The sequence below is a fragment of the Arvicanthis niloticus genome, chromosome 8, assembly GCF_011762505.2.
Source record: "Arvicanthis niloticus isolate mArvNil1 chromosome 8, mArvNil1.pat.X, whole genome shotgun sequence".
Taxonomy (NCBI): Eukaryota; Metazoa; Chordata; class Mammalia; order Rodentia; family Muridae; genus Arvicanthis; species Arvicanthis niloticus.
Window position 1 is genome coordinate 1,324,052 of NC_047665.1, and position 24,753 is coordinate 1,348,804.

Here is a 24,753-nt window from a genome sequence, read left to right on the forward strand (position 1 = left end):
CTCTCACTTTTTGTGTGTTCTAGGCTAGCCTAAGAGTCAGCATGCAGCATAGGATGGTACTGAACTTACGATTCTGCTTGAGACTCTGGAATGTTGGCACCATAAAGATGTGCATCTCCACACCCACTCTGTAGTAAGAAACTTCACAGAACTTGGCTGGCAGATAGACAGAGGTGCTTGTTACCAAACCTAATGATCTGAGTTCAATTCCCAAACCCCACATGGTAGAAGCAAAAATCGATTCCTTCAAGCCCCATGTACATGTAACACATATACAGACACACAGACACACGGTGGGGAGGCATACATGGTAAAGCACACACACTAAATCACAGAACTGTGGGAGACAGAGGATGATGTCACGTCCTCACTCACACACAGGCAGGGGCATCTTCCTTACTCCACTCTCCACACACTCCTTTATCAAGCAGGCTTCCTTTGCCAGCGCTATGACCAACAATGGTGCATAGCCAGCATGCATGGTGCTCACACCTGACTAATCCTTCTGGATCACCTGCCACTGTGGCCACTGTGATTTGAGCAGCTGAGTTGGAGTTTAACTGTAAAAATGATAACAGGGATCTACTTTATGCTGTATTTTAATGTGGGGTTATCAGTAACAAGGGTTTGCTGAATACCCAGTCTCTACTGCTGTTGCTAAGTGGTGGTGGTCATGTTTAGAAATATATGTTATGGTCTTTATCCTCAAGTCTTATACATAAAGAACAGATTGCACACGAGGTCAAGTTACAGTAAGTTCACATCACATTGAATGCACTTGATATCCTAATTTAATTCTGGCACCATCTCTCCCAAGACTAGTGATTCCTTGACTCCAGATGCCAATTGCAAGCCTTATTTTAGCACAGCTGTGCTTGTTAGAGAGCACTCGCTTCTGCTCACTAGTTTATTACTCAGGATATTCCACACACTGAAGCAATATGCAGAGGCAAACTTGTGGGGAGTGTGGAGCGCCCATGCCTACTCTGGGTGTGCCACACCACAGCAACCTCCACATGCTCAGCTATTCAGAAGATCAAAACCCACTCTCTTTGGGTTTTATGGATACTTTACTGCACATGCATAATTGCTAGCAGGCTGAATGGGGAAGCCAACAAGGCCTGTCTCACTGTTCTTCATATCCTCTTCCTCTAGAAATGGGATGGGACAGGACCTTTCTGGAATGAGGCTTTAAGTCAGGGAATTTCTGTTAAGTTGGCCCTAAGACAAAAAAGTGCTGGTAGAAGATGGGTATATAGAACCCACTTTGGAGATGGCATTATGAGTCAAACAGTGACCAAACCCAAAACATGTGTGTCAGAATATCACAATTTCTCATCCATACAAAAGACCTTGGTCTGTATACACTCAGGGGTATCTTTGAGTAAGGTGATTTCTAGGAAAATTATAAAATTGTTCATAGAAAAATGATTCAAACCACTGAAAGTATTTAGAACACAGGCCGGTGTAAGACTTGGTGGATGTGCCTGTTCACCAAGTGCAAAGGTCCTGAATTTATCCCCTTTACTAAAAACCGGACCAAACCAATTATATTCAACAACAAGATACAGACCTCAAGACCAAAACAGTGTCTGAAGCCACTGGATCTTGACAAAACTAAACAAATTTTTTGAAAAAGTATTTATTCAGATATGAACTATAGGTAAAATAACATTTTAGGTTATTAAAACTGAATCTGAGATAGATTCTGCTTAGAAAATCTAAGCTTAGAGCTTATTTGAAGGTTACTTCTTATAGGCACCTAAAGAATGCTGAGAGCAGGGAAACTGTGCTCCCTAGGGATAACCCCTTATGGATCTCTAAAGCCAAGCTACTGCTCTGAAACCATATACATATGATTAACATTACACAGAATAAATTACGTATGTACTTATATTTTTAAGCATGTGTGTGTGTGTGTGTGTGTAGCAGTAACAAGTAGAGAAAAAGAGGCAATGATTTTGAGAGGGAACCAGGAAGGAACAGTACATGGGGAAGATTGGAAGGAAGAAAGAGAAGGGGGAAATGATATAATTATACTTTAATTTTTAAAAAGAAGAGATAAATCTTAACCCAACTACACCATTACTATCAAAAATCTATTTTAAAGCAAAAACTGGCCACACAAAATTCTTCTACTGAGTGAAAAAGGAAAAGCCTAAGAGGAAGGGTGGTTTATTTCCAGCTGAGGGAGAAATTAGTGGAGACCTAGGGAAGAGAGAGATGATACATTTGTGGTGGTATATTTTGGAAGGCAGAGAGATTTGGAAAATATAAATGCAAAGCTGAATAGTATTCCAGGTAAAGGAAAAATACAAGTATAAATCAGGTTCTCCAAAGGAAAAGACTAAGACACACACACACACACACACACACACACACACACACACACACGAAGGGATTTATTACACTGCCTTGTATAAACAAAGGTTAAATAATCCTACAATGGCCATCCCTAACTGAGGAAACAGAATGCAGTAGTTGCTTAGTCTAAGAAGCTAGAAACCTTAGAACAAGAGGGATCAATGAAGCAGCTCCAATCAGGAGCTGAAGGTCTAGAAGCCCCTTAGAGAGTTGCTGATGGGAGCTGGCATTCAAAGGCTAAAGAATGGCCAACATCTTGATGGCCACTCAGGAAGGATTAAGTCAGGACATGAGGGAGCTTTCTCATCTAGCCAGAGTTCAGGTCCTACTGAGGGCAGATCTTCCCCTTCAGGTGACCAATCTCCATATCAATTGTCTGGAAATACCATCAAAGGCACACCAGAGGCTGACTACTAATTTTTTTGGCATCTCTTAATCCAGTCATGCTGATAACTAACATTAACCATCACAATGTCTAGAAAAAGTAAAATCATGCCTTTGCCAAAACCTTTGGTAGAGTTGATACTCTTTACAGTCTTGTCATGTTTATTGTGTGTGTGTGGTGTTTGGAGGTCAGAGGACAACCTTTTTATCTCTAAGCACAGTTTCTTTGTTGTTAGCTAATGTGTATGTTCATGGATATGCCTAAGCCCAGGGTAACTGACCATGAGCTTCTGATCTTCACTTCTCATGTCTCTATGGAAGCACCTGGATCACAGACATTTGCTACTACAGGAGGTTTTATATGAGCTCTGGGGATTCAAATTCAGGCCTCATGCGTATACACCAATCGCTACTTTCTCCAGCGAGCTACATCTCCAATCCTTGGTGAACTTCTTGAGTCCAGACAGAGTTTAATTCCTTGAAATATATATTTTAAAAAGTATGAATTCAATCTAGTTGTTGGCTTGTTTTTTAATAGGTCTAATTAGAATAAATTTTTCAAAAATTAGATATATTAGAAAAATAAGATTAATATGTCACCCATCAGAAAATCAAATCTGAAACTTCCAAGCATAGATCAAAGGAAGTAAAAGGAAAACACAAGAAAAGACAGTGAGCAAGGCAACAGGATGGAAGCTGACAGCCATTTCTGAGGCCTGAAGGAGACCCTTAGCTTCTCATTTTAAAAATAAGTAAAATGTGTAGATATACTTCCTCAAAACTCTTCAAACTGAAACGTAATGATCATTTCCCAAATTTTATGTTTATACAGTAACTCAGAATTTCATGTGCAGAGGCAATGTTCTTAGATACAAGGCAGTAGGTGTTTCTATTAAGTGTCTGTGTCTGATACCATGGTTTGCACAGAGGGTTAAAATAAAAGCACTTGTCATCCCTTAGTTCACTAGATAGAATCACTAAGAGTTCAATGAGGCTTTTTACCTCTCAACTTCTAACCTATTTGCCAGAAGGCATTATCTGAAGAAATGACATTTTGCAAATTATTAAAACCTTATAACTGTCTAAACCAAGAAGTTGCTCAAAGTCAATTTCTCTCTACAATAATAAGGATCAACAGCTAGGAAAAAAGTTAGAATTGTAACACTTCCTAATAGAGAAATTACTTACTTTTGTTTATCTAATCCAATGTTAGCTAAGTTTGTAGCTTCTTAAAAAAATATGTACATAGGTTTTCTTTATCCCTTTTCATAGTAAACCAGCCATAGTTCAGGGCAGGTTCTTAATGAAATTAACCAGGTAGCTTATAAAGTATTCTAAAAGCCTTATTGGTACAATGAGCAAAAAGTAATAATAGATAATTATACAGATCCACAGAAGAGTTTACCTCTCATGTAATTGTTAAGCAATTATCATAATTACAATAATAAAAGTCTATGTTCTGTTTTGAGTAATTTCAGCACTTTTTGTGCAAGGAGGTGTATATGTTTTGGACATTAAGAGGAAGAACGCCCCAGCTATACCACTCCTGGGCATATACCCAAAAGATGTTTCAACATACAACAGGGACACATGCTCCACTATGTTCATAGCAGCCTTATTTATAATAGCCAGAAGTTGGAAAGAACCCAGATGTCCTTCAACAGAGGAATGGATACAGAAAATGTGGTATATTTACACAATGGAGTACTACTCAGCTATTAAAAACAATGAGTTCATGAAATTTTTAGGCAAATGGATGGAGCTTGAGAATATCATCCTGAGTGAGCTAACCCAATCACAAAAGAACATACATGGCATGAACTCACCGATAAGTGGATATTAGCCCAAAAGCTCACAATACCTAAGACACAATGCATAGATCACATGAAACTCAAGAGGAGGAAGGAAGACCAAAGTGTGGGTGCTTTGGTTTTTTTTTTTTTTTTTTTTTAAGAAGGAGTAGCAAAGTACTCAACCAGAGCTCAGGGTCTAAACCTCCAGCCTGAGAACAGAAAGGGAGGGACTCATGGTTCTACTTGTATAGATAACTGAGGGTGGCCTTGTTAGGCAACAGTGGAAGTGGAGGGCCATGGTCCCTGAAAGATTGGATCCATAGTGTTGGGGAATGCGTGAGCAGGGAGGCGGGATTGGGAGAATGGTGGGAGCACACCCTCATAAAAATTGGAAGAGGGGGTATGGGATAAGGGGTTTTGGGGGAGAAAGGAAGAGGAGATAAGAGTGAAAGGTAAATACGTAAAATATCCAATAAAAAAAAAAAACAGATAATGGGTCTGGCAAAAAAAATTTAATATTCTCAAGAGAGATGCAAATTCTAATTTCCCTCAACAATTAATTGACAAACGAGGAATAATTTTACAAAAAGTAGAAGAAGCTCTCATTAATTGATATATTATATAGATTGATTAACTGTTGGCTATTTTATAATAGTCCTTTGATAAAAGAAATTATTAATAAAGAATTATATTTCTTTAAATAATGTCTTCATGACTCTCTTAAAAGTATCCCCTTTCCAGGAAAAAGACATCGGGACAGGTATGGCCCTCAGGCCTCACTGGACAACAACAGGAGGACTGGAGCCATTACAAGGTCCCCTTTAATTACTGGAGGTCAGGCCTCTATCCCCACCTTGGCAAGATTAGAATCGCCACAACCCTTCTATACTTGGAGAAGGGAGGAGATGTCAGGGGCAGCCCTGCTTATACACTGAAGGCCTAAAATCAGCCATAAGCCTAAAATCAGCAATAGGCCTGACATACATGCCTGCTAACACAAAGTCTTGGGTCTCTATGGAAAAACACTGAAACAGATATCTATAAACTATTGTAAACAGGCAGCTTTTGTAGAAATCTACCAGCCTGAGTAGTCATAGACCTTGTAAATAGGCAGCCTTGGCGGATAGTACCAAATTAGATAAGGACAAGTGAATCACAGGCAGAGTCATAGTGACCTGACCCCTGAACCTTCACTGATACTCTGTTCTGAAAGATATCTGCACTCCCCCTGAATACCTATGCTCCTGTGTCATCCCCTTACCCACATCCTGAATTTTCATGTTTATAACCCCTGTGTTAAAAAGTAAAAATTATGATTTGATAAAAAAAAAAAAAAAAAAAAAAAAGAAATAACACACAGTGTCCCCCTGGCTCTGCTGACTTAGCTTCTGACAATCCATTTCCTGTTCTCAGAAATACTTTGAATTATAAAACATTATTGTGGTTTTGGTAGTATGCTGGGTAAAATAATTTTTATTGATTTCATTTTAAACTTCAAAGTTTGTAGTGAGTTAAAATGTCCTTCAACATAATTATAGGTCATATTTATTTTCATATTGTAAAATGCTAGTTAATCTGTTGAACATTTTAAAAAACTGGATTCCTTTTTGAGAATTTCATATATGAGCACTGTATTTACATAATTTTCCCTTTCTCTCCTTCCTCCCACTCTTCCCAACCCCCCATACTTTTTAAATAATCTTATTATTTATTATTCATATATGTATATATGTACACATGTCTAAATATATATGTATATACAAATACTGATAAATAAAATGTTTTGAGTTAAAAAAAAAAAAGAGGAAGAATGCTACAGGTTGTCCTGGACCCTCGTTGTAAGAAGGAAAGACTATGTGTACAAGTAGCACTGGGTTGTCCTTCTCCTGCTTAATAATGAGTATTCTTCACTTAGATAACACACTGTGTCTGTGGAACAGAATGTTACCTACAATATTCCTCCTTTCATGCCAACAGTACCATAACCTCATGCATATACACAGGGATCTTAGAAACCTTAATCCTACTTGTTACTTGGGGGAAAAAAAACTATCTGATAAAGCTACATAAAGTTAATATTGAGATAAAAAATAGACTTATGGAAAAATCCTACTAAGAGTTAATTCTGTTAATATGCTGAAACCATAAACTTTACCTACTGGACTACCTCATATGCTAGTAAATTACTTTATACCATTGACAATTCAGTATCCCGAAACATAGAATTACAGAATGTGCTGTTTCCCCAACAATGTGCTCATGCTAAACAGTCCATCCCTCCTTATACAAGCTGTATAAACACACTGCAATCAAACCCACCAAAGCTCACAAATCCCTGCTTTAAGTAATCTACAAAACATCAGTCTAACACATATACAAGAAAAGTTCCCGCTAACACAACATTTTGCGTTTACAGTATTCTCAACAATACTTAAATCTGCATTGTTATAAAAAAGACACTCCCACCACAGCCTGACAACTCGCTTAGTTCTCTCATTTACAGAACACTGCAATAATATAAAGAAGGTTTTACTATTAATCCAGGTTTTACTACAAAGCAACCCATTATTTTTCTGTCAAAAGCTGGCAGGAGTGCCAAGTGTCTGTCATCCAATTCAGGGGATTAAGTCTTCTTTTATAGTCTGATACTTGTACCAATTTATAAAAATACAGATATAGTTTCTTAGAGTTGGTCACAGTCTATATTTTGGCTTGGATTCAGGAGCAGAGGTTGACTATGACAGCTGGCAGGAAACTCAGGGGAGAATACATCCTCCTCCTTTAGTTACCATATCTCTGTTGCCATAGTGATTAATCCTTAATTGAATGCTGTCTTTGTACATTCTTTTCAGAAAACTTTAAGTAAACTTAAGTTGAGGACATGCAGCTGATTGAGAAAGGAGGCACTGCATCACCACAGGTGCAGCTAAACTGTGTGACACACACCACAGGCCCAGTGAAGTCTGTGATACACACACCACAGGTAGAGTTCTGTGACTCACAACACAGGCCCAGTGAAATCTGTGGCACATGTCACCACAGGTAGAGTTCTGTGACACACACATCACAGGCCCAGTGGAGTCTGACACAGCACCACAGGTACAGTGAAGTTTGGTGATACAGTCCATGTAATAAAAGAACACACTGATTCTAATAAAGGCATTATCATTCCTTCAGACATTTAAAACCTTTCTTTCTGATATGAACTGAAACACAAGACACATGGGTTTTCATTCCAAATATCCTAACTTTTAAAAGGAGCTCTTTACAAAGATGGTTTTAAAATATCAGAGTGTAAATTTCATTTTTTTGTTATGGTTGAGTAGTATTCCATAGTGAGTATATACCACATTTTCATTACCCATTTATCTGCTCAAGGACAGTTAGGTTGTTTTCATTTTAGAACAGCAATGAATATTGCTAAGCTGTATCACGGAGTAGGATATCAAGTTCTATGCCAAGGAGTTATATCACACATACATGATATAATGGGTCATATCATACTTATTTTTAGCTTTTTGACGATTCTTCATACTAAGTTCCATGACAGGGAAGCTACACCCATATACCCCAACAACATGGCTACCTAAACAAGACCCAAAATAATGACATCAATATGACTATTTCTGACTACCTCAAAGAAAATCTCATGGAGTCCCCTAGACAAAGAACTATAGGCAACTAATATCTGCTAAGAGAGGAAGAATTATCTCCCAGGGATGTGACCCCTGAGTCACATCCAGAGTCAGCCCTGGAATTATATATACACAATAGTAAAAACAAATTTAGCAAGTTGTATTTATACTATTTATATGTGTGTGCGTGCGCACATATATAAGCTATATATGTATTCATGTATATATGTGTATATATATATATATACATATATATATATATATATATATATATATATATATATATATATATTCAACAATATATTCAACAATAATCAAAGAAAAAGAGGCCATCAATATGACAGGGAGTTGGGTAGGTATGGTAGGAGATGGAGGGAGGAAAGAAAAGAAAAATAAAACTAGTATAATTAAAGGTAAAACATGTTTGCTTGGTGGTGGTGGCACACACCTTTAATCCCAGTACCCAGAAGGCAAAGGCAGGTGAATCTCTGTGAGTTCAAGGCCAGCCTGATGTACAGACTGAGTTCCAGGACAGCCACTGCTATACAGACAAATCCTGTTTCAGAAAAAAAGAAAAAGTAAAACATGTTTTTATTTTGTGTACTATTTCATATAATTTGTATTATCAGATAGTGAAGGCATAATTACAAATTTATTTTGAGAGAGCTTTTAGTTTAGGACATCTATAAAATGTTCTACAAATAAAAATACGTATAAACTATAAGGATCAAGAAGAAACATGAAAAAGCTAGTGTATTTTAAGCCTTTCCTAAAAACATGGGTGAATTTTAAAAGTAGATTCAGTTTTTGTTATTTTGGTTATCAATTATTAGCTTAAAAATACTAAGGAACTCTGAGGGATAACAGAAGTTGTCTAGTACTGTGTGCCTATTACTTCTTATATAATCCATTTGGTATATATATTTCTTTGCAGGTTAGCTAAAGGCTGTGCATTAGTCAGGGTTCTCTAGAGTCACAGAACTTATGTAATATCTCTATATATTAGGGTAATTTATTATAATGACTTACAGTCTGCAGTCCAACTAACTCAAGGAGAAACTCAGGAAGCTCCCATGAGTCTAATTTTCTTCTTTTAAAAAAAGTCTTATTTTGGGTCTGGAGAGATGGCTCAATGGTTAAGAGCAGCACTGTCTGCTCTTCCAGAGGTCCTGAGTTCAAATCCCAGCAATCACATGGTGGCTCACAACCATCTGTAATGGGATCCAATGCCCTCTTCTGATGTGTCTGAAGATTGCTACAGTGTACTCATATACATAAAATAAATAAATCTTAAAACTTAGAAAAAAGAGATAGCTAGGTAGAATATATTGCTCTATCTATCTATAGTCTACCTTTCTCTCAATCCTTAAATTTTAAATTCACATTTCTGTAGTCATGAGTTTTACTTTGCACTCTGTTTTTATTGTTAAGACAGTCTGAATCCTAATGAAGGCAGTTGGAAAGTTCAGAGGGATTTCCCCCTTCTTCATCTTTAAAAGCAACATTACATTTTATCACTGTTATATGCAACATGTACTTTTAGCTCCTACCCATAAAATAATAAACATTAAGCTTTTAGATGAATACACCAATGAATACATATTTAAAAGCCTTTGATGAAAATGGTCACATATAAACCAAGAATTTTATATATATACATATACATATACATACATATATATATATATATATATATATATATATATATATATATATATATAATTACATATATATGTGTGTGTGTGTGTGTGTATGCATATGTCTGTCTTTATTTCCATGCAACAGCAATGGAAATAGGAAAAATCCACAGGTTTATTACTTTAACATTATGAAAATAATAGGAAAAATTCACAATATTTATTACTTTAACATTATGAAAATCCTTCATAAAAGCCAATATAAAAGCCTAGAATTTTGTGAATGTAGTTTTTAGATAAAAAATAAAACAGTACAAACAAAAAAATTGAAGAAACTGAATTATATATATACTTTTCTTCTTTCATAGAAGTAGTAGTTTGGGGTTATGATTTAATATGCACAACCCTTACAGGTTGTTTTAAATTTGGGGACATAAAAAAGTGAAAGTATTAGTCAACTCAGTATTATTGGGCATTTTAATTTAGATTTGTCATTTAATTTGTCTTATTTACTTTTCTTTGCTGTGATAAAATGCCACGATGAAGGCAATGTATGGAAGAAAACAGGTTTATTTGGGGCTTAGAGTTTCAGAGGGTTAGAGATCATGACCATCACTGCAGGGAGGCTGCTAGCAGGCAGTCAGGCAAGTGCTAAGGTAGGCAGAAGCTAAGAGCTCACATCTTGATACATAATTCAAAGGCAAAGAAAGAACTCTGTGGATGGTTAGAGTCACTTGAAACCACAGAACCTGCCCACAGGGACACACCTCCTTCAACAAGGCTAATCACATCTCCTAATCCTTCCAAACAGTTCCAACAACTGGGGACCATTATCATTCAAACCACCACAAATCCTCAACATCTTCTATGATTACAACTATTATGTTATATGGATTTTTAATATTTAGCTGTGTGTCTGTTAACAGATTTAACAGCTATTTTGAGGGTGTAAAGAGGACCCTATTGATAAACTTTTGAGAGAAGCAAGGTAAAAACTAACTTTTCTTACCTTAGAACTGCAAACTGCTACATTAGCAGGGAGCTGGGAAAACTGCTTCAACTCAAACACATCACGTGTTGCCCATCTGCTCATGTGGTTTTCAGCTCTGCTTGATCCGATCACATTCTGATTGGAGTGGATATATGCCACTTCCTGAACACCATCTAGGAGGCAACAATGTTTATCATGTAATTCATCACCATGAAGCAATCAATAGGGTTCTAATTATCAACAGCCCACTAAGAACAGGAAATACCTACTTTGTTATTTCCTCTATTTTTTTGAGACAGTCCTGCTATGTAGCCCAGGCTAGCCTCAAACCTGTGATTGTTCTGCTTTAACCTCCTAGCTATGCATGAATGCATGCATGCCCACCCCACTTTCCTTCTCTATTTCTAGACAGTGCCTTACTTTGTCTCCCTGGCTGGCCTGGGGCTCATTATACAGTTCAGGACAGTCTTGAATTCACGGAAATCCACCTGCTCTTTAATCCCCAGTGGGGACTAAAGAGTGTGGCATTGAAGTAGCACACCATGACACATGGGTATCCTTCATTTATTTTAAAATTATTACCTTTTTTGTTTTCTTGAGACTAAGGCTAATAACTCTGTAGTCCAGGATAGCCTATAATTCATGCCAATTCTATCTCAGGCTCCTGAGTGTTGTTAAAATCACAGGTATAAACCATTATGCCTAACTTCTTACTTTATTTTTAAACTTTAAAAAAATTTATGTTACTATCACAATGTTTTCAAAAGTAAATGGAAAAGAAGTTCAAATATATCGGTCCAGGCTAACTTGGAAATGACCTTCTACTTTAATCAATGTGAAACCGGCTGAGATTAAGTAACAATTTTTAAATTTAAATCCGAAATAGAGATTTGTCTATGCAAATCATGGTTAATGGTCCTCTATAGATTTTTTTCTTCTTTGTTAATTTCAAAATATTTTCACATTTAAGGAAGTGGCCTAGGTTTATCTGCTCTTTAAAAAAAGTACTTGATGGCACTGACGGAAGGGAGCATGGGGTTTATGACCAGGAAACTGGGTTTGATCGGTGGGACTGGTTTTATTGTTTGTATTTTGTCCTTTTTGTACACATGCCCAAAGAATGTCAAGATGAGAGCTTTTTAGGAAATGAAAAAAAAATTAACTCATAGCTTTTCTCTAAAAGAGATTTTAAAAGTAGCTGTATTTTTTACTGCTTTGCTTCTAGGCTCTAATAATTTATTTTGAAATTGTGGTCATAAAAGAGGAGGCTAGAACTGAGGCCTGTAAAATATCCCTCAAACAGCCCTGGCAATGACCTCAACACTCTGATGTCTTAGCCCTGCACTCCCTAGCAATCATCAAGCAGAAAACACAAGATACTGCTACATCATGTAATTAAAAGTTATCAGGAAAACACTTACATGCTACATAAAATACCACTACTTTCAACTGCTGATACCTGCAGCTAAAAGGCTCAAATGATTATTTTTAAAAGCACTGTAAGAATTCCTTAAGCCTCTGATTTCACTCTAGTAAACCAGTTGATAATCCTGTACTGAGTTAAAACTGGTACCAAAATATACATATATATCATAGGAAAAATTTAAATGAGTCATAACCATAATAGAAAGCCTAGTATGTAAATAAATACCATTTAACAATTAAGGTGCCTGTAGCACCTTATTTCATATTTGTCCACATGATTTATGGGATGTTAAGTAAGACACTTGTAAAGCAATGCTAAAATGATCGCTAAGCAGTCTGAATAGAGGTTGTTCATTCACTCAGAATCCTCACGTGAACTCAAATAGCAACTTGGCAATACAAGTAGACACCTATGGACCACATGAAAACAAAATAGATGACAAGACACCCCATGAGCCCGAAATTACAATCAAGTGGAGGTAATCTGCCAATAGAAACTATAAAATAACAGTTTTCAACTTGTGGGTTGACAACCCTTGGGGGTGTCAAATGACTTTCACAGGGGTCAACTAAGACCACTGGAAAACAGATTCTTATAATTCGTAACAGTAGCAAACTTACAGTTATAAAGTAGCAATGAAAAGAATTTTATGGTTGGGGGTCACCAGAGCATGAGGAACTGTATTATAAAGAGCTACAGTGCCAGGAAGGTTAAGAACCCTGCTATATAGTATCAAGCATCTATGTTATGGAAGAGAAAAGCAACAGGGTGTGGCATATGACAGACCTAAGAACAGGAGCAACATTTTGAGAGAATTAGAAGGCACAAAGGGTCACCCAGAGGTAAGCAGCTTCTGGGAAGGCTTCTGCTCACCAGAGTTGAGAGGATCATAAGAAGGCCTCAGGAGGCACTTAGCAAGCTTACTATATAAATTCTCACACTGGCCCACTAACTAGTGCTCCTGCCCAAACAGAGCCCAGCAGAGAGAAGCAACGTGGTGGGGGCCAAGGGGTAGGGGAGTAATCAGAGTGGGCAGAATAGTAGGATTCAACAATAAGCAGGAAAAAAAAAAAAAAAGAACCAAGCAGCAGAGACATCCTTGCCAGAAATGAAGGGCTCAAAAACAGATGAAAACCACAGCCGATGTTAAACAAGATTAGAACATGAAAGAAGACACAGATTAACAATATAAATCATAATTAGAATAACTTGGAAATGAGTGATAGAATGTCCCAAAAAGACTTAGATATTAAGAAAACTGTTCTTTGCAAATGAAGACTAATCTAGAAGAAACACGAAGAAATATGACAAAAAAAAAAAAAAAACCTAGACAAATGAAAAAATTGAAAATAATTTTAGAGTGATGAATTCTCAAGACAGGCAACAAAGATGGAACATCTGAATAACTGAGAGATGTGAACAAGTAACTACCAACAGCACAAATGTTCCTGAGAGACCAAGAGGAAACTATACTTGCACATGAGAATATGGACTCAGAATACAGACAAATACAATCTGGTGAAACCACTGGACAGCAAAGTAACCTGGAAAGGAAGTAATCTTCCTGTGTATTGGAAGGAATGAAAATAAAGCTGTGTACTGAAAATATGCAACAAAGTGTGAGTCAAGGATTTATACTTAGGACACAAACGGTTATCACAAGAGAAGCAGAGGAAAAAAAAAACCCCTCAGTAACACTGTCTTAAAAAATTTACTAGAAAACAAAGTCTACATGATCCACATGCTTTAGAGACACTGACACAGGAAAAAAGGAACTGTAACATTTCTAGTTACCTATATACCATGAGGGAGTGAAACCAAAGCACCAAAGTAAAGACTGTATAGACATGTTAATGTCTCTGAAAGGTTAGACATAATGTATCCATTGTAAAAATGAAAAGAAATGGAGATGGTATGTTAAAAAAAAAAACAAAAAAACCTTAAAGAATGTTTCTAGCGATGCTACTGTAGTAACAACACTGAGCAAGTGCTTTCCTACTGGATACACCTCCAGCCTTTACTGTGATACTATGCCAACTGATCCTTTAACTATTATGTAGTATGGAACAAAACAAATAAGCAGCTATGGAATATTATAAGTAAATCAATCTGTGTATATGAGCAGAATAATCAAGATGAAATAGTATTTAAATATAATAGACAAGAAAAACTTTGTAATTAACTACCAATATAAATATGAAAATATAAAATATAAAAATAGAATTAATGAGGTATAGTCATCATCACATACAACTACATATAAATATATGCATACATATTCATACATGTATATATTAATACATAAGTGTATTAATATACATATTAAGATATATAATTACAAGTATACACACACACATACACACACACATATATAAATATAAAGGCATCCATACGAAAAATATGACCACTGAAAAGTTTCACAAATTCTGCTCACTCACAGATAATACAGATATCAAGCATGTCTGACTGCTGAGAATGGTAAGCAAAATGCAGATTGAGAGAAACTGTAAATAAATTCTATGGTATTGAGAGGATAGAGGAGGATTCTGATTGCAGACTACATAAAATGAACTAATTGGACAAGACTAAACTATACTATCACAGAATATACATCCATGTAACAAATCCTTGGCAATATATGTAAGGAATGACTATACACGTCAGTAGTAACTGTAGAGAAATGTTTTCAGAATGTTTAGTTACCTAATATTTTATCCATTGAGTCACATATTTGCTCTTGATTGACAACTCTTTCATTTAAAAAGCTTGCTGGTTTTCTTGGTATAAAAGTGTTATTTTTCTTATCCAGGCCAGGCAGCTTGGGGACCAAGCTGGTTTTATCTTTTACAGTTTCTGCTCTGTGACTTAGTTTAGTGAAACTCAAGTGGTTGACAGATGAATTGTCATCAGAGGATGAAAACTCCTCAATAACCTGAGAGCTACAGTCTCCACCTGCTGCATACACTTGATTTGCTTCCTTTGCCATAACGGAAGAATTATCAAGTTTCCTTTTGTTTTCCTTTTTTCTATTAAATTTCAAGGAAGCAGTGGTTCTTTGCCTTCTTATTCTTGACTTGGGGAACATGTCAATGTCATCAGACTCATCGCTAATATCATCTGTACCTTTTCTTTTCCTAACAAATTCCGAAGTCATGCTCTCAAGACACAAGAGATTTGAAGCTGGTCCACTTCCTCTGCCACTGTTCTGTCTGCCATCACCATGATTTACTTTCATAAGGTTTTCTATTTCAGAATCTTCAGATTCATCTAGGCGTATATGGTTCTTAGGGATTCTCTGAGTGGGATACTGTGTGGGAAAGATGACATCACTGTCTTCTGACTCTGTGTCACTCTGTCCCATGCAATGATGTCCAGCTGTCCTGTGACCCTTTGTTTCATCAACAGATTCAGAAGAAACATTCTGTTCTAAAGTCTTTTCGCTTTTATCAGAAACACATTTTTCATCTGGAGTTTGGATGTTATCTGATTTCTGATGTTTTGAAGTACAAACAGAGTCCCAAGTCTTCTGACAAGCAGCCTGTCTGGCTTCTGCTGAAAGGCACATGGGCTGCTCATCAGAACTTTCTTCACTGGAGATAGAGTTTCCATCGCTATCCTGGACTGACTTACACTTTGCCTCAAACAATTTAGAGAATCCACACTGTAGCAAACTGAGCTGTGCAGAGGGGCCTGGAGTTCTACTGGAGTCAGAGACTTTGTGTTTAGCAGTCTTTCCCAAAGAACAGCCCAATGACTCCTCATCACTGATGTCACTGTAGAGCTCACAAACATCTGTGGGTTCTTGACAGTCAGGGTCTCTAGGCTACATGAAAAGCAGATAGAAACATTAGAAAACATGAGGGAAGAGTTGTATGCAGTGGCCCATGTTTGCAGTAAGAAAAGCAAAGGATTTGAAAAATTGACAGGAGGATCAGGGGTTCAAGATCATCCTCTACCTAAAATTAAAGGCCAGTCGTGACTATATGAGACCCAGTCTCAAGAAGAAAATTTGCTACAAAATTATATCCAATTTCCTTTTCACAGTAACTCATGTTAAGGACAACCTTCAGTTCCCTAAAATTGAGGCTTAATTTGTTGAGATTTTAGGAAAGTTATCTGATACTTCTGCCAATATTTGACATTTGTGTTTATCTAAATTAAAAAAAAAAAAAATTCAACCTGGGCCAGCAAGATGGCTCAGAGGGAGAGGCACCATCACCAAGCCTAACAAACTGAGCCTGATCCCCAGGAACCAACTTGGTATGCACATAAAATAGGTGAATAAAAATAAGTTTCTTAAATTCAAGGTCAGTCAGTTCACATCAATTTAAATCTCAAAGAACGCCTGGCGGTGGTGGCGCACTCCTTTAATCCCAGCACTTGGGAGGCAGAGGCAGAGGCAGGCAGATTTCTGAGTTCGAGGCCAGCCTGGTCTACAGAGTGAGTTCCAGGACAGCCAGGACTACACAGAGAAACCCTGTCTCAAAAAACAAAAAAAAAAAAAAAAAAAAAAAAACAAAAAAAAACCAAAACCAAAAACAACAACAAAAAAAACCCAAAAAACCCTCAAAAAACAAAAAAAAAAAAAACCAAACCAAAACAAAACAAAACAAAAACCCCAAAAAACAAAAAACAAAAAAACCAGCAAGAATAGCAGCGTAAAAATCTTCTGCATGTTTCCTGTATCTTACACCTAAAATGCCCTCTGTTAACAGCATAGGTCTCATGAACTGGTGAAGAGATCCTAAGGTCAGAAACTCAAAGAATTCAATACTTGCTCTGATTTACAGAATGGTTTTGATACACACTAATGGTCATTTCTCTATTTAACTCGTCCTTTAGTAAAATGATGATGATGATGATGATGATGATGATGCTGATGCTGGTGTGTTTACTTACACAGGGTGTTTAATTTGGGGTTGACTGCTCTTGAATTTGCTTTTTATGAATATTGATCACTTTAAATAATTAATTTCATTTACTTTGTGTCCCTGAGTTTTTAGAAGTTTCTCTTTTTTAATACTGAAAAATGAAGGAAAAGAGTAAAGGAAAGATGTCACAGTCCATATTTTCCGGTTACTCACTGTTTCTAGTTTCTGTGCTGAAGGTTCCCCTTTCAACCATGTTGTGGCTGTCATGATGCCAGCTTCCACTTGGCCTTCTCTCTGTAATGTCCACAAGGAAGAATATAAATACAGGGTAAAACCAACCAACCAAACAAAGAAAAAAACCAGCAAAGACAGGCTAAGTGTGAGAGGATTTGCATTCTTAACAATACTTTCTCATTTGCTAAGTAAGAAACTCATACAATTTCACAGAATACAAAACTAGTGCCTGTGTTCAATTTCACTAAAAGCACTGTTGGGAGGCACAAAAGTGTCAAACATCTGACCAGGAATCCTGTCTACATCAGCTGCTCTTACCTAATTAGAGTTCACCATAACACTGCCGCATCCAAGCATCAGAACGCTGAGTGTACAAACTGCGATGCCCCAGCTTGTGTCACCAGTGCATTTGCTGCTCGTATCTACTACAGAACATTACTGGGCAATTCAACTACTTGGAGTCAGTCATTATGTAGAATACTAGACACTGCAGAGCAGGACACAGACAATACAGGCCTTCTTTCTACACACATGTGCTCATCCTTAGTGATCACAGAGATGACGTTATATGTAACACCAACAGCACATGTCCATTATGTGAACGTCCTCCACCTTCGCCAGTGCTCATCATGAATGACTCCCGGAGCAACATGTAACACTCACAGTACATGTCCCCTGTGTGAATGTCCTCTGCCTCCATCAAGACTGGCATTGCTCAAAGACAGGGAGTAATTTTTTTTGAACTTTATTTACATTGCTTACTAAATGAAGTACAATTAAAAATTTTACTACAAAGTCCCAGAAGCCAAGGGAAATAATCTGGAGCTCTCCTTCCTTGGCTGATTCCTCATCTATGTAGTAAGGAGATGGAAAGGGTTGATATTCCAGGGCTTTATGATCTCCACACTAATATCAGCTGGAAAACAGGTCAATATTCTCAGTGTTCTGGTAAATTAATGAACTAAAGGAATTTTTAAAGCCATGTAAGTGTCTCATTTTAAGAATAAGAAACATCTGTACTGAGCATGAACATAGTCGAGAGTTTGAAATATTGGTGCAGAATTTTTATTGGGAACAGAAAATAAAAATCTCTCAGAGACATGAGAGTACATCTCAGGGAGTATTTTGTAACTTCTAATCAAAACATATTTTACAGTTTTGTTTATTTAGGGAAAAAAACTTAATTTTTTTAGTTCTCAGTTTCAACAGCTGTTTCAGACTAATAAATCCCTCTCAACTCTGTCTGTTTATAAATGGCCATCGAGGCCATGCTATCTCACATGTAGACTGGACTCATAATGCATGTATATTATCCATAAGCCTCCATGAGTAAGTTTCGGCTTTGAGGTACAATTCATTTCCCATTTCTTTAAATGCAGAAATTCTAAACATGTATTTTAGATAAGGAAAACCAGAAATTTCTCTGAAAAGAAAACAACAATCGTATTTCAGAATTCCTGAATGATAAAACTGTACTTAAAACATTATTAAAGAGGTCACAGAACAACTTCACACCTCCAGGATGTCTCTCGTAAGACACGACCCTTGGGACCGTAGTTTGAAGAGGTTGTGGACACCAAAGAGCTCTCCTCGATGCTCTTTTGATCCTTGGACTGCTTCAAAGTATCGCTTGGCATTTTCACTTCCAACCACCACACAGTGAAGTTGCTATAACAGAAAAATACAAGATAGTTTTGAAGTATTTGCTCCAACAGTATGTCAGAATTTCCTGGCACTCCCTGCATACACACAACTTTAGCTGGGGCTGGCTGAATAGCCTTAGGGAGGAGATTTTGTTTTAATTTCCCTACAGATGTTGCCATTATGGTGAAATAATAATAATCTGGCCACCTCACTGGAACACGCATCTTACATTTCCTATTTTATCACTGAATCAAGATTCCATTATAAATGTTTAGTAATAAAAGCTAACATTTAAATATACTTTTCTTCTTTAAAATTATTACATTAAAAACTAATATTGCTAGATTATATCACTTATGTTACAATCTAAAGTAAATATACAATCAACATGCTGATGCCAAGCTAACTCTAGATTTAAAACTTCTTGAGAAAGTGCCATCCTCAAGAGTTTTAAGAACACCAACAATTAGCCATTAAGGATGTATACTATCTTAGCATCACTGCATGGATGCACTTGCTACTGCTGACTATCACATCATAATGTAAACATGTAAAATGTAAACATGATCTCTGAGAAACCCTGTGATATATGAGTTCAAATGGCCCAGAAAAAGAAGAAAAGTAATAGCTTCAGGAAGGAGAAAGCAAACATGGAAAATGTTACCAAACAGAAAATTTGGGCAATCTGAAGTTCTGTGAGCTATTTTTCTGTAAATTTTTCTACATAAAATGGTATGCCTGGTGTACATATGTAATCCAGGAATAGGAGACAATTTCAAATGCCAAACTTGATTACATATGGTGCTCCAAATGAAGGAACACAGGTGCTGGATAAATGTTATTTTAAACCACAGATTATATGAGTCTGTGCACGTGAGCATAGCACAAAAATCCAAGTCCTTTTACCAAAATCTAAGTACTTTTACTTAAAATGGCTTGTTATATACTTCTGGGCATTGAGAGTGACTTTCTTGTGCATACCAGCAAAAAATGTGAGCTATCTTTCTTGTTTACATTCAGTGTTTCCCTCTTTGGAGCAGACAACTGTTGACTGCACTGTGCTCAGCTGAGAAGAGTACATGCTAAGGCATCTATCACTTGGTACTCTAATCCCAGAAGTCCTTTCTTGTGTTAGTGGTTGACCCTGCAATGAGAATGAGAAGTTGTGTCTGATTTTCTGGTAGTCTGCCCCTGACTGAGTCTCTCTGAATTTCTTTCCTGTCTTTAAGAGCTCCCTAAACAATTTCTGGACCCTTGAGAAACTTTCTGTGTTCTAACATATAGCTATTTTTTCTTACTTTTTATTCTTTTCTCCAAAGAATGTGAGGCTCAATATATGTATGTTGATATGCATTCTTGTTTCAAATTCTAGGCTATCTTCAAACCATGTGTTACACCTTTTCCTTATATGATCACTACCTTATCTTTGTATATATTATATAAAGTTCTAAACACTAAATTACACTGTCTCCTGAAAATTTTGTTATATATTATTATACAGTACATAATAAGCCATTTTAGGTAAAAGTAAAATGCATGTAATAATAGGTTGAAAGAACACTTACATGATTAAGGAAACAGTAATGAGGACTAGTCTAAGACAGTACGCAGAACAAGAGGTCCTAAGGAACAGCCTCATGTTTTTCATGAGTGGTTAAGCTAGAATAGAAATTCTCTCAAGTACTTGTGTCATATCAAAGACCATAAGCCAAATTGTTTCCTTCAGACCTAAATGATTTGAGAAAATACACAAACTGCTGTGCAAATCCTATTTTTAGAATGAAGAAGTTAGCATGAGTTTTAAGATTGGATCATTTTTAGTAACTACCACCACATGTGACAGATGTTTGTTCTTAAATAGATGCCAGCCAAATATACAGGGAGCAATTCAAATTTAATACTTGTAATTAAACTTGAACCTCAGTCCAGAGCTTCTCAAGTGAGCAGTTCTAAATGAATAAATGTTTATTTATAGGTATAAAAGGAACATAAATTAATATCCTACACATTATTAAAGAGCCAATGAGATTTCAGATGAACACACAGAGCACCAAGCAGCAGCAGCTCAAGGGGCACAGTCTCATTTACTGGGCATCTCTTTGGTCAGCTTCCCTATGGTGTATCTCATATCTCTAAGGCAGTGCTTCTCAATCATGTCTAGGCACATATAGAAGAGGGTGACATATGAACAACAGTCTGAAGTGAAAAGAGGAGGTTCGTTAGGGCTGTCAAGTGGCGCAGACATTCTTGTTGCCATGAGCACCTGAAACTCACTCACCTGTGGCACACATACCACACCTGAAACTCACCTGTGGCACACATACATACCACACCTTGGCTCACCATTTGGGGATATGTGCCTCATTATTTAAATTGTGATCAGTGGACTAAGAACTGGCATTCCTGGAAGCTAGTTAAAAATGCAGTCTTGGGCTGTACCACAGACCTACTTAATCAGAACCTGTACGTCAATAAAATCCCTAGGTGATTTAAATGTACGTTAAGGTTTAAGAAATATTGCTTTAGGGGCTGAAAAAATGAATCACTGGTTAAGAGAATGAGCTGCCCTTCCAGAGGATCTCAGTTCAATTTCTAGCACCCACATGGCAGTTCACAACTGTTTGTAACTCCAGGTCCAGGGGATCTAACACCCTTAAACAGACACACATGCAGGCAAGTAAAACACTAATGCACATGAAATTAGAAAAATAAAATAAAATAAAATAAATATTGCTTTAAGAATATTGCTTTCAGGAATAAAATCCAATAAACTTAACAATTAATCATAGAAGCATATTTAAAAGTATATTTGATAATCTTAGTAAATTCCATACTAGGGTAAAATTTAAAACTTCTTTATATATATCTGTTCCTAATTTCTAAAAATAGACAGATGCTAACTTCTTACACAGATGAGGCATATTCTTACCTGCTTGTAGACCTGTCGTAAGTACATGATCTCCTCCACAGTCCCCAAGGATATTAGCCTAAGCACTTTAACATCTCTGCACTGCCCAATCCTATATGCTCTGAAAATTAAAAACAGTAAGTCAACTAAAACAGACTGTAAGGGAGCAGGAGGGACCAACTACAAAAGGTGTAAGGAAACCTGTGGCAAAGGGGGATACATTCATTATCTTAATTGTGGCGATGGTTTCACTGGTGTACACAATCATCAAAACTTACCAACTGCAAACATTAAGTAAGTCAAGTTTACCAGATGATGCCAATTATACCTTAATAAAAATGGTCTAGAAAAAAGATTAAGAAAGTACCCCCCCCCAACACCAAACTACAAATCAATCTTGTTAAACATAATTAATTGAAAAAGTCTATGACATTAACAGCTGATACCCGTCTCCTGGGTCTGAGTGAATCACTCAGCTACCAGGTTGTGTTACTGATCATGACACTAGTTATCACTCTATGCTGATTCTCCACAATAGTTACCTATGGGTCTGTTCCCTATGACTTCTCAAACAGGCTTTATTGTATGCTCTGAATGAAGTCACACCCCTAAACACCTGTAGAGTTCTTGAGGTGAATGGGTAAGACTTTACTAATATTTGGTATTCTTTCATAGAGAAGACTTTTGAGTCCTGTAAACCTTATTTCTACAGAAGGGAATAGAGGGGCTATAAAAAAAAATCAGAAAAGGATCCAAGAAAATACAGTGTGTGTGTGTGTGTGTGTGTGTGTGTGTGTGTGTCCCATTATTTTGTGTTAGACTGCTTATGCTTTTATTTCCACAGGTGAAACTTGAATGCATGTTATTTTGTACCTATACTTCATCAGGTTCTTGGTTCCTCAAACAGGGACTTGCAAGTGATGGGTCTTCTACTATGCAGAGATAAATATAAAGGGACTACTTTACAATACATAGGTAAACACCTTGATTTCTCTCTGTTCTCCTAGAGACTTAGTGGAAGGAGATGGTCTGGGAGGGGAACACACTGGGGGTGGGTGGGATAATAGGTCATAGTGGTATACATGAAAAAAATACAGAATTAGGAGCTAGGAAGGTAAGTCAGTCAGTAAAGTACTTGTCATGCAAACATGACGACCTGAGTTTGATCCCAGCCCCTACAGAAAAACCAGGTGTGGTAGCAAGTGCGGGTGATTCTAGCACTGGGTAGGTGGAGACAGCAAGATCCCTGGGGCTGGCTGGGCAGCAAGCCTAGCCGCTTTGGCAAGATCCAGGTCAGAGATAGATCCTATCTCAAGAAACAAGGTGTCACTCCTGAAGAACAAGTACTCATACCACACACGTGTACATAAAAACAAACACACAAATAGAAAGTACAAAGTCACACCAAATGTTCCAAGACCAAAGAAAGAAAGAGAGAAAGAAAGAGAGAGGGAGGGAGGGAGGCAGGAAGGAGAGTGGCTTCTGTTTCTCTCTGGATTTTACTTGATGGCATGGAATGAGAACCTGAAACTGTCACTGTCTGAACCTGAGGAAGTAACTAAGGTCACTTTGCCTCAGCTTCCTGCAAAGTAAGACAGGACAGTATTGAGCATCAAGTTAGAGGAGAGCATTAATGGAGGCGTGGAGCACCAGGCTCATAGTAAACATAAGTGCAGTTATTGCCTTCTGTCCCTGCTCTAAATGCATGGGCACAGCTTTATGTAAAAGGTTAATACTGAAAGAAAATGTTATTACTGGTTAGTAAGCCTTTCTGCCTTAAAAAAAAAAAAAAAAACAAAAAAAAAAAAAACAGGGTCTCCCTATGTATTTCTGGCTGGCCTGAACTTACTACAAAGATTAGGGAGGCCTCTACCTCCAGAGTGATGAGACTAAAGGTGTGTGCTAGCACACCAGCCCCCTTTCTGCCTTTTAGGCTCTTCTGTGCATTTGCCATTTTCAAAAATTGTATTATAGTCTTCTCAGTTAATGATTTAATTTTTATGTCTTGTTAATAATAGTAATTTCTTCTATAACTTCTTTGCTTTTTTGTTTGCTTGCTTATTTTCTAAGTTACACCATTCTTTTCATTTACTTTCAGTCTTTTCTAAGAAATTAATTTAAAAAAAGGGGCTGGCGAGATGGCTCAGTGATTAAAAGTAGTTGCTGCTCTTGCAGACGGCTTCACTCCTAGCAACCACTAAACTAGCTTATAACTATCTGTCACTACAGTTCTAGGTGATCCAAAGTCCCTCTTCAGCCTCAGTGGACACTGCATACACATAGTGCACATACATACATACTTAATACACTTAAATACAAATAAAATCTCAAAAGAATAATTAAAATATAAATTAATGTGACAACTAAGTGATCCACAGTTGATTTCACTAGTATTTATTTCTAAAAAAAAAAAAAAAAAAAAAAAAAAAACCACATCTCTTTTGATTTTATTTTCAAAGTGATAAAATAATATATCAAACAATGAAACCACAGAACAGTGGCTCTCAGCCTTCCTAATGCTGTGACCCTTTCATACAGTTCCTCATGCTGTGGTGCCTCCAATCAAAAATTTATTTTTGTTGTTACTTCATAACTATAATTTTGCTACTCCTATGAATCATAACATAAATATGTGTTTTTCCAATGATCGTAGGGAAACTGTGTAAGAGCTATATGTTGAAAACCACTGCTGGAGAGTCTCAATCCATCTGTAGAAGTAGAACATATAGAGGGTAGAATTGATCACTGTGAATTCAAAGGTACCAAGTGACCACTGTGTTCCATTTTTATAAGTTTTGCTCCTTAATTTTTTCTAGCATTTAAAAGTATCATTGTTACAAATTTTGAGACTTGATTGGGATATTGT

At 36.8% G+C, this 24,753-nt stretch overlaps 1 protein-coding gene across 4 annotated transcripts in view; it reads right to left on the bottom strand.

Moving 5' to 3' along the window:
- Ercc6l2 (ERCC excision repair 6 like 2) overlaps nucleotides 1–24,753 on the bottom strand; it is a 79,685-nt gene that overhangs the window by 15,134 nt on the left and 39,798 nt on the right. For 3 of the 4 annotated variants that reach the window (XM_034510561.2, XM_034510562.2, XM_076938854.1), the window contains exons 13-17: nucleotides 21,909–22,008; nucleotides 18,851–19,003; nucleotides 17,315–17,395; nucleotides 14,934–16,053; nucleotides 10,823–10,977 (exon numbers count right to left, since the gene is read on the bottom strand). In XM_034510561.2, the coding sequence (XP_034366452.1) occupies nucleotides 10,823–10,977; nucleotides 14,934–16,053; nucleotides 17,315–17,395; nucleotides 18,851–19,003; nucleotides 21,909–22,008 (1,609 nt within the window). Of the gene's footprint in view, nucleotides 1–8,624; nucleotides 8,733–10,822; nucleotides 10,978–14,933; nucleotides 16,054–17,314; nucleotides 17,396–18,850; nucleotides 19,004–21,908; nucleotides 22,009–24,753 lie in introns of all 4 variants that reach the window. The other variant, XR_013111991.1, reaches the window with a different exon arrangement.